The 10692-nt window shown below is 41.1% G+C and overlaps 1 protein-coding gene across 2 annotated transcripts in view; it reads left to right on the forward strand.

Annotated features, from left to right (window-relative positions):
• bicdl1 (BICD family like cargo adaptor 1) overlaps positions 1-9346 on the forward strand; it is a 28167-nt gene extending 18821 nt beyond the window's left edge. For both annotated transcript variants that reach the window (XM_084729624.1, XM_084729625.1), the window contains 4 exons: positions 1830-1973; positions 2561-2691; positions 4686-4806; positions 8657-9346. In XM_084729624.1, the coding sequence (XP_084585750.1) occupies positions 1830-1973; positions 2561-2691; positions 4686-4806; positions 8657-8833 (573 nt within the window). In that variant the 3' untranslated portion in view covers positions 8834-9346. The remainder of the gene's footprint in view (positions 1-1829; positions 1974-2560; positions 2692-4685; positions 4807-8656) is intronic.
• The last annotated feature ends 1346 nt before the right edge of the window (positions 9347-10692 follow it).

Raw genomic sequence — 10692 nt, forward strand, 5'->3', positions numbered from 1 at the left:
GAATTTTAAAGTGTAACTGCGCCCACAGATCTGAGCCTGACTCCGCCGACTGTATAATTTTGAAAAGTGTTAAAAACTGAGCAAGGGGCTCAGAGAAGAGGATGCCAGCATTGGCCTGGCAAGCATCAGGATGATTTAAAACAGTGGAAGCTCTTTTGAGCCTTTTTCAACCCATGAAACGGCCATTTTTTTTGGTAATAAATGTCAAAACTAACACTGTTAATGTGTTTCATCACAGTAGAGTAAGCTACAGCTCAAAAACACATTTAATTGCACAGTACCGCTTTAAAAAAAGTGAGGTAATGCCTAATTTTAGGGCTCTCTTAATAATTTACTTGGACGAACTGTCATTTGGTGTTATTATGGGGAAACAGAGACAATGGTCTGTGGCACTACAGTAATCATCCACACATTTATTTTAGTTTTTAAGAAAGAGCCATGAATTAACAGAGTAGTACCAGGGGCGTATGGTCTGTCTGCTTGTTGTCTATATTAAATGCACAGTGCATCACATCGCAGTGAGCTTGTGTCTGTTCGCCTACTTGTTCTTGTTGTTTCCTGCAGCGAGTAAAATGATACACAATGGAGATACAGTAAGAGGTAAACTGTATGTATAACATACACAGTACAGTGCAATGCATCCTCTGCATTTAATCCCATCTGATGTATTAGGAGCAGTGTGCAGCTACTGTGCAGCTCCGAGGGACCAACTCCAGTTTTAAAGGGACAGTTCGCCACTCATCCTCATGCCGATTAAGGGTCAGATTTGTTTTGTCACAGGAAAACAGTGTAGCACAATCTCCAAAACAATGGAAGTAAATGGTGACCAGTTTTCAAACCTAAAGAGAAACTGGAAAAAAAAACATAAAATGCCTCCATACTGCTCGTATGGCATAATCTAGTCTCCTAATGTCCCGACATGCTGTTTGCACATGTCGCTCCACACATGCCCAGTTCAGACAGTGTGCATGTGCAGGTGAACGTGGCTCCAGGATCTACAGTGAAGATTCAGACTAAAAACATGGTCACCTTGGCATGTTGGGGCTTTAAGAGACTTGGATTAGACCAGATGAGCAGTACGGAGGCATTTTATGTTTCACTTCCATTGTTTGGGAGATTGTGCAACTCTGTTTTCCTGTGAAACTCCAGCAGTGGACTGAAAAAACTAAACCTGACCTTCAATCAGCATGAGGGTGAGTAGATAATGACTGAATTTTCAGTTTTGGGTAATCTATCCCTTTAAGTCAGTGAGGCTTAAGGGCGCTGACAGGAGAGATTAACCAAACATAGATGTTTTAGATGGTGGGAGAAACCAGAGGAAACCCACACAAACATGTGGAGGACATGCAAACTCCACAGAGAAGGGCCCTTTTTGCTGTGGTGTCAGTGCTAACCACTGAGCTGCCCCTAACAGAACCAAAGTCTGTCCAGACAATACACTGTTACATTAATCACTTAGCTAAAGTAGAATGTGACCTGACATCCTGCGTCTCCATCAGCCCCTCCTGCTGTCTCTGCTCTGCTGCTGCTATTCAGTCATCTGTCTCTGGATACTTTGCATTATGCTAATGTTTACACCAACACAACTTGTTTTGAGTAATCACTTACTGTGCAATATGTTGATTGTCCCTTTAATATGAATTACATAATCCTTTCAGGAGCCTTGCTATTACTTTCATAAAAGTTTCCTTTTTAAAAAGTTATGAGAAACTCATAGGACGCACAAAATAAAGTGTCACCAAACATTTTTTTAAAGACAGACAGTCTTACCATAATAAAGACAGAGTGCGTGTGTGTTGTGACGTGGTGTGTGTCTTGTGTGTTGGCAGGGCTCACGACGCAGCGATGAGGAGGCTCTGGAGGAGCAGGCGAGGAAGCTGGGAGAGGAGCTGAGGGAAGTCAGAGAGCTGTACGAAGCCGAGCAGGACAAAACACGCAGCAACGAAGAGGAGGTGCTGCAGCTGCACAACCAGGTACCGACTTCAGACTCATAACATGCACACACCATGTATGTACACATCAGCGAAACATCAGGTGACGCACGATGAGGTTAAAGCGCGTGCAGGAGGCAGAAATCTTCACAGTGAGGCTCTGCTGCTAACTGTGTGAAGAGAAGTGTCAGACAGCCCTTATTAATTCACCATCACATCCAGTCTTACTTGGCAGAATAACATAGCATTAAGGAGCGCTCATGTCTAAGAATAACATTTAGATGACACACTGCTGCAGATGTAGTCCTCCTCACCCGTCTCTGTGCCAGTGTGAACTTGATGTATGTTGTTTGTAATGTAGGACATCGCTTCAACCTTGTCTTCTTTCTGCCAGGACAGCTCACTCCCTCCTGTGGGTTTGAAATGCCATCTTACATGATTTACTCAAAATACACACACACAGAGAGAGACACACACACGGGTCAGTTATTTTCCCGTCGAAGTGGGTCAACTAAAGATCAGTCTCAGACGTGAGCAGCCCTCGGTGTTAATGTTCACATTAGAAGCTGGATGCAGTGTCGGATTTGAGGCCAGCAACTCACACACCGTGTCTCCCGTGCAACCTGCAGATGGCGCTGCTCTCTGTGGAGATGTGCTCTCTCCGGGAGGAGAACGAGCGGATGAAGATGATGGCTGAAATCCGAGAACCCAGCGAGCAGCTCCAGAGCGCTATCAGAGACAGAGATGACGCCATAGCCAAGTAAGGTCACAACACATACGCAAATATGAAGCATTTTACATCATCATCAATAACTATCTTCATCAATATAATGTCAAGTTTAAAGGATAAATCCAGGTGACCACAACTTTCTAACAGGGCAAAAAACATGAAGAATCAGACAATCAGATGGGCTTTAATCAAACCCACCTTGACATCACTTATTTGTTTGACATTATGGGGGCTGCTAACTTAGTATTTGTCAACTGGAGCATTACTCAGTACTGACAAGAGGGTGGAGCTGCTGGGTGGTGGTGTTTGGTATTTGGCTCGTCTGTTCTGTAGGAAAAAACAGCGGCCCGCTTGGCCACAAAGTTTCTTGTATTACAGCTAAACAGAACACTAAAATGTGTTTCTGAAAACATTTTAGGCAAGAAATAAGCAATGTAGTAACAGAATCTGCATCCATGTTTGGTCAACACTTTCTAGTTTGACGGTTTGAGCTGAGTTTTGTGAGCCCTGTATGTTGCACTGGATGGACTCACTGAGAATGACTTGTCCATCACAAAGCTTTATCATCTATTTTACTTTAGATAGGACCATAATTTACAATTTGCCGTGTAGATGAAGAACTGAAACCATAAACTCATTGGAACATTGTTTATTGAGGACATAAATCAAGTGAGAAGTAGGGTCATTTTCTCATAAGAGAACATTTAATCTGACTTGTTTTTTAAACCAGTGGAGTCGCCCCCTGCTGGCCATTAGAAAGAATGTAGGTTTAAGGCACTTCTGCGTTAGCTTCTGACTCTTCAGACCTGGAAGCTCAGTCCTCTATTTATGATACAGTCTATGATTTAAACAACCTCCAAATTAGATCAAACTTATTTGGAGGAAAAAAACAAAAAAATATGATTTAAACTGTGCAAGTTGTTGCAAACATCCATCAGAGTGTACAGACTCCTCAGACTGACTGTGACCTGCTGTACTTGCTATTCCTTTGTGCACACAGTTTTCCTATGCAAGGCAGGATTATTACGTATATTTTAGGTGGTCTTCCTTCAGTTGTATTGCCAGATGAAATGTTTTAGATATTATGACTTAACTTTTGGCTCCTTCAAAACCCTCCCAATTGTCTGGCTGCTTGATATCTTGTTGTGTCTGCCAGTTATCAGAAAAGATGACTGATAGAAGTGATGGCTGAAACTACAAGAATAAGACTCAAGCTGTAATGAACCAGAATAATCCTTTGAGTTTGCGTTTTTTTGTCCAATAGATATTGTCATTTTGTGTTTTCTCTCCTGAGCTTGACTTAAGAATAGAAGAGAAAAAACTTTTGCCATGATCATTCTTCTAACTTCATTTTTTAATCTGTGAAAACAGGCGAAAAAGGGTTTTGGAATGGTTTGTTGTTGTAATACTCATTTTAGCCACAAGAGGCTGAATTGCACCACCATTAAAACTTACCTGGAAGAAAACATGAAACCTGTTTAGTCTCATTTAGAACATGTGTAGTGGTGCACTTCAGTCTCTTGTGGCCAGAATGAGCATTACAACAACAAACATTTTTTTTAATGCCAAAAACCTGTTTTCATAAATGAAAAGTGTTAACTTTTTTTTAGTCATAAATACAGAAGAGAAAACAATATAGATCAGACATTTTTCACTTGCCTCTCTGTGTGTCCATATAAAGGAATAGTTTGACAAGTCATAGGGGGGAAATATGCTTGTTTGTTTTCTTGCCAAGAGTTACCCTTTAAATATGCTTTGCTTTGCATAAAGACTGAAAGGTGGGAGAAACAGCTACGTGCCAGACTATTTCTTGACTGGGCACAGTGACCTACTGGAGTCTTTGTTGCCATCAAGAGGTGCTGATAGGCAGATTTTGTCTCCATTGGGCAGAGGCAGGGTAGCTGTTTCCCCATGCTTGTAGTCCGTATGATGAGTCAGCACCCAGTTAAGCTAACTGACTGACTGTATCAGAGTATACTGTAGATTTTGTTCGTTGACACGCTGTTTCTCTGTGCGTCTTGCAGGAAGAAAGCGGTGGAAATGGAGCTGGCCAAATGTAAAATAGACATCATGTCTCTGAACAGCCAGCTCCTGGACGCCATCCAGCAGAAGCTCAACCTGTCGCAGCAGCTGGAGGCTTGGCAGGTGGGTCAAAGGTCACAAGCGGTATATTAGCACAAGTCTAATAGTTCTTTTGTAGTATTCTGGCTAACAGCTAAGGTTGTTACATAAGTGAAGCTGAGCAGTAATTGAACTGTCTGGATGAATTTTGATCATCCAACTTTAGATGAAACTTGTAGGTAGAAAATTATGATCAGGGTTCAATAAAAGTCATGAAAGTTTTGCATAAGGTTTTTAAGGTTAGGAATATGCTTGAATTTGACTCTGACTCCTTGATTTCAACATAATCTGTTTTTTAATCTACACTGTTAACAAAAATATTTTAATATTTGAAATTGGGGGGTCATCAGAGGTCGACTGATTGGCCAATTATCGGCTCAGATATGAAGTGTTTTTACAATTATTGTAATAATTTTTAAAGTCTGATTGATGATGAAATAAATCAGTTGAAAAACGTGCTACTGTACTTTGGCTCTGATTCAAAGTCTTACTTGAATAAAAGTACAAAAGTAAGTACCAAAAGTAAACGAGGAGAATGATACATATATTATTGATACATTAATACATTCATCACTTTAATGTTGCAGTTGGTAACGGTGGGGCTCATTTTGATTATTTATATACTATACTGGGGAGCTTAATCCATAATAATCACTGATTTTTTATTTTATATAAATAATCTGGATCTGGAGAGCAACATAAGTAAAAAAAATAAATAAATGTGGAGTAAAAAAGTACAATATTTGGAGTAGAAGTATAAAGCAGCAGAAAATGGAAATATTCAAGTGAAGTTCAAGTACTGCAAAATTGTACTTAATTGAGTAGATGTATTTAGTTACACACCACAACTGGTTATTCTAAATGTTGACACTAGAATTTTAATTTTTACTGCAAGTAGCAGTTCTAAATATCAATTAACTGTCTCCTTGATTACTGATAATCTGTATCAGTATATTTGTCACAGGTACATCAGTCTTCTGTTGATCCCTTCCTCTGAAAATAAGCAAGCTTTAAAACAATCATGATCAAAACACACAATCTCATTTGAACTGATGGTAAAAAAAAAAACAAAGTGGCAATTTACACTGATTGCTGTGGGTAAAAAAAAAAAAAAAAAAAAGTTGTATTTATAGTAACAATTTAGGCGTGTCACTCCGTCCAGGAAATAGACAACACCATGGTTCTTCTGTTGCTGATGGATTTATTCATCTTAACTGTGCTTTAATCAACATCATGGTCATCAAATCCACAGTTGAACCGTGACAGTGTGCAAAATAAACACACATTCATGTCACACACAAACTGACTACAAATATGCACGATGAAACATGACACACATAAATAAACATACCTTGCTGGCTGCACACAACCAAGAGGGAATGAGTCCACTTGAACAAAAAATAAATCTTCAAACTGGGCGATGTAACATCCTTCAAACCTTTAAGTAGAGCATGATGCTTTTCTGCTGCTCATGTCTTCTTGGAGGAGGGTTGCAACAACTAAAAGTGTCCCCCGTGCAACATAGCTCTGACCATGGTTCCTATGCAGTGAAACGAATCAATATTCATGAAAATAAATCATGTAAAAATATATGTTTAAACAAAACACATCAAATAATGACACAGATGATATTTATGGCAGTGAAAAGATGTCTGAGAGTGGGTCTGGAAATATTTGCTTTAGGTGATATGAAAATGTTTGAAAAGTGGTTTCATTTTATTTTTTAAAGCTGAATGAATCCTGTATATAATGTAAGAATGCAATGACGCTTATTTCTTGAACAGTTTGTCCATTTTCCTTCCCTCTCCTGTAACTTGTGTTTACTGTCAGTCTATTTTAATCTGTGCACACTAAACCACTCAATTAACTTCTGAGGGTGTGTGTCAGTTGCTTGTCTGTGATGGTGTCAGCAAGGACACGTATTACATACAGTATGTAGCCTGAGGACACTGAGTGTGTGAGTGTGTGTGTGTGTGTGTGTGTGTGTGTGTGTGTGTGTGTGTGTGTGTGTGTGCGCTCCCTCCCCTCCCTCGTCTGTAACTAGCAGCTCTTTCCTCTCTCTTCTCCCTGCCCACAGTTTGCCTCCTCAGGGCTCTTTACTGTTTGGCTCTTGTGGTTTCTGATCTAGTGGCCTTTCTCAGCTTCCGTACCACCCTTTCTCCCCTGTGGTACCCCCCCTCCTGCCTTAGAGGTGAGCCCGAGCTGCGCCATCTCACCGTTTCACCCTGCACTAACCCGACTACGCCATGCTAAGCCATTCCACGCCACGGTTAGCTGATTCAGGAGAAACGCCCATCCCAGCTCCCCCCTGTCTCTCTGAAACCATCAACCACCACAGAGCACCATCCCGACCCCCCACCACCCTCTGTCTCCACCCACCTCTGTCTCCTCTCTCATTCACCTGTAGCCCTGAAAGGAATGTTTTCAGGAGACTGGATCTCTGATCAGCTCACCTGTTGAGAGCTGAGAACACAGACACTAAAAACATCCTTGAATCCCCGACAGATCACGATGTTTGAGTGGTGCATGGTTACATTTATGCTGCCATATGTTAAGTCATATTAGGTGACATCCAAAGTAAAAAGACTAACCTTTTACTAATAAAAAAGTATCCGAGTATTTAGGTCTCCCATCACAATTGTTGCCAACTTGTTTTAGCAGCTTGTCAGAGCCCCCTGGTGGTTTTATCTCTCAAGAACTACCAACAACAAACCTGGCAACCTCTTCCAACCACTGGTCGAGTATTTGGTGTGATTTAAAACAGTCTCAGGAGTCACAAGATGATTAACAGGATGATAGGAACGTACGCAAATTATGTTTTATTTCTGGACAACTCAGTCTGAGGGGGAAAATTACTCTTTGGCTAACTCTTCACAACACAAAACTTATACTAGCTTTGAATATTCAGGAGTAGGTTTTCCTTGAAAGAGATCTGCGTGTGCTAAATGTAAAGAGTTTAGGAAAAACAGAGCTATATAAATGCATTTAATTTACTTCTAAAGTGACTTGACATCATAAGGGCAGGCCAAATAATTTTTGTTAGATCTTCTCTGTTTCAGTTTTGTGCATTTTTTGCATTCCTAAATAAAGGTTTTTAATCAAATTACCACATAGCAAATCTGAGGCCAGGTAGTGTTAGGTCATAGAACAACTGTATACATTATACAGGAAGTGTGTTGAACGGAGGTTAATGAGCCTAGCAACTTATTTTCACCCTGGGACCACCTAGTAGGTTAATCTGTCCATGATAATATTCTTTGTCAGCCTTTTCAACAGGAGTCTGCGGTTACGTAAGCCAAACATTGCTCCCTCCAAACCAACCAGACTCCACTGGCAAAATCTGTAATTTTACTTGGCAGAACATGGAAGTTTCTGGTCTACTGCTGCCTTGATTCCTTAGTTTGTTTGTGTTAATTTATGACTTAAGCGTTTTAAAGGGTTAGTTTGGATTTACTAAAGTCATACAGTAGTGCAAACCAACTAACCGATTGAGGCAGCCGTAAGCCAGCGACTCCTGTGTTCTGTGAGGTCAAGTTAAAGTCTTTGCAAAAGGAGTCTGGTTGAATGAGAGATGTTTGGCTTATACAGTGGCAGCTTCCTGTCAGAGAAGTCTGTCTGACAGCGAGGTAAAGTGGTGAAAATATTCTAAACATAGAATACACTCAAACTAACTAACTTAAATAGTATGAACTATCCTGCTAAGTCAAAAATAAATGATCTATCAGGGACAAAAAGTGATTGGTGTCTCTGTAATCAGTACCTAACAGGTGACTTGATCAATGAGTCCAATCTTCCTAGAACTTCCTGTAACACTGCACCACATGCCCCCTCTGTGTGACATGTCTCTCATTCTTTTCTTTGTCCCTGGCTTTAGGATGATATGCACAGAGTGATTGACCAGCAGCTGATGGACAAGTACCAGGACGAGTGGCGCTCGGCCCCTACCTCCCTGTCAGGGTCGTCGAGGGCCCACGGCGGTCAGTCCTCCAGACGAGCTCAGCGCATCTCCGACCGGGACAAGAGACTTTTCTCTTTTTTCAAAAAGAGCTGAGCCCCCACTGGACTGGCCCTGAGCACAGCAGACAGACAGAGACAGACCAGGACAGGCGAGGGCGTGACATCACAGTACAGGGGTAACAACACAGCCAAAGACGGCCAGTGGCACACACTGAGGTTTGGGGGGGGTCATTTTGCACTTTATCTGTCCCATTACTCTTCTCCTCGCTGATTAACTGAGAGATAGAAATATGAGACTAGGACTTCCCCAGAGGCTTTGGCTTCAGCCCCTCTCATAGAAAGCTGTCGGTCTTACAGAACATGAACAGGGTCACAAAGTTTACCTCCAAAGAGGAAGGTTTCCTTGTAGTGCCTACGACCATCTCTACTAGCCCACTGCCAACTCTGTAGAGAGGGAACACTATGTACAAACTGCTACTGTATGCATCCCAGTTATTTATCAGGCCAAGGAATCTGGGGAAAGACAGACAGGTGGACGTACGGTCTACTGCAGGATCGTGGGAAAAGATGAGGGTAGCAGAGCTGTCCACGAGAATATGATGAGACGTAACAGCCGACGGGTGATCTCTCAGGTTTATTCATTTGTTCAGGGGATGTTCACAACATGAGGCAACAGCGTGCTGTATGAGGACCATCTTGTGCTGTATGTGTGACCAATCAAATGACAAAGAGAATGCTCAGGCCCAAACTCCCAATCAGAATGAGAAAAGACCTTTAAAGGTCGTTACTCCAATGATTTAGCACTTTCATAAAGTCTGGGGACTTGCAATAGATAGATTAAAGCTGCACTGATCAATATTTTTATATGAACATTTAAAATAACTATGAGGCGGTTTACGTGTGGTTTTAACATGTGTTTTGGGTGCTCCAATCACAAGTGGGCAGCTCTTAAGTATGTATGTGCATTACAATGCGTCTCCACATGTGTCTCAAGTGCAGATTAACTTGTAGCTACATCAGTACAGTGTGGGCCGAACAGATGTTAAGTCTTTTATGCAAAGAAAGAAATAACTTAATAACTTAATGGATAACATTTGCAGAATTTGCAAGGTTAAAATAATTAAGAATTTGTGACAGACAGCGTTTCACAAAGTTTATTAAGGTTCTCCTAACTCATCAAATCCTAAAATTATGATTTTTTTAAGGGAAGTTTGGACTTTCTGCATGGGTGACAAAGAAGCAGTCTATCTTGGTTACTGTATTTATAAAATGTAACGTGTTTATCATCACCTGTCAGTACAATGTTGTGTTTCTTCAGTGTAGTGAAATCAGTTGAAACAGTGTGTTCAAACAGCTGCTAAATGTTGGCAAGTAGATGCACTTTAGTGAGGAGTAGCCACGACTGACAGGGTGTTTAAGGAAAGACACAACTTCATGTATTGAATTTACAGAAAGAATGAATAATAATTTGCTCAGGCCTTTTTGCAAAGTTTTTCACAAAATTGCTGATTTTTTTAAAGGAGCCTGGGGATTTTGTGAATTACGAGCTGTCCACTTGTGATTGGATCACCTAGGGTGCGTGTTAAATAGCAGGGGTAAACAGCCTCGATGTGGAATGTGACTTGATGGTCAGATCCACAGAGAATTATCACCCAACCCTGCAGTCCTCTCAGCTCAGATCTATGCACTGTGTTATTATTTTTTTTAGCTCATCATTTGCACCTTTGCTGTTCTGTTTCAGTCTCACGGCTTTCCTCAACCCTGTTTTCAGCAGGCGACTGTTTTTTTTTTTTTGCAAAAAGCTCTGATGAACTTACTGTACTCTATCTGCTCAGCACCAGATGGTGGACAGACAAAGTTAGCATCTAGCCGGTGAACAAAGTGGAGCAGTTAGCAGCTAAAGAGCCAGATACTCCCCTCGGGAACTGGACAGAGACCAAAAACAGAACTAGA

This window comes from Lutjanus erythropterus, chromosome 10 (assembly GCF_056507025.1).
Source record: "Lutjanus erythropterus isolate fLutEry1 chromosome 10, fLutEry1.hap2, whole genome shotgun sequence".
In the NCBI taxonomy this organism is placed as follows: domain Eukaryota; kingdom Metazoa; phylum Chordata; class Actinopteri; order Lutjaniformes; family Lutjanidae; genus Lutjanus; species Lutjanus erythropterus.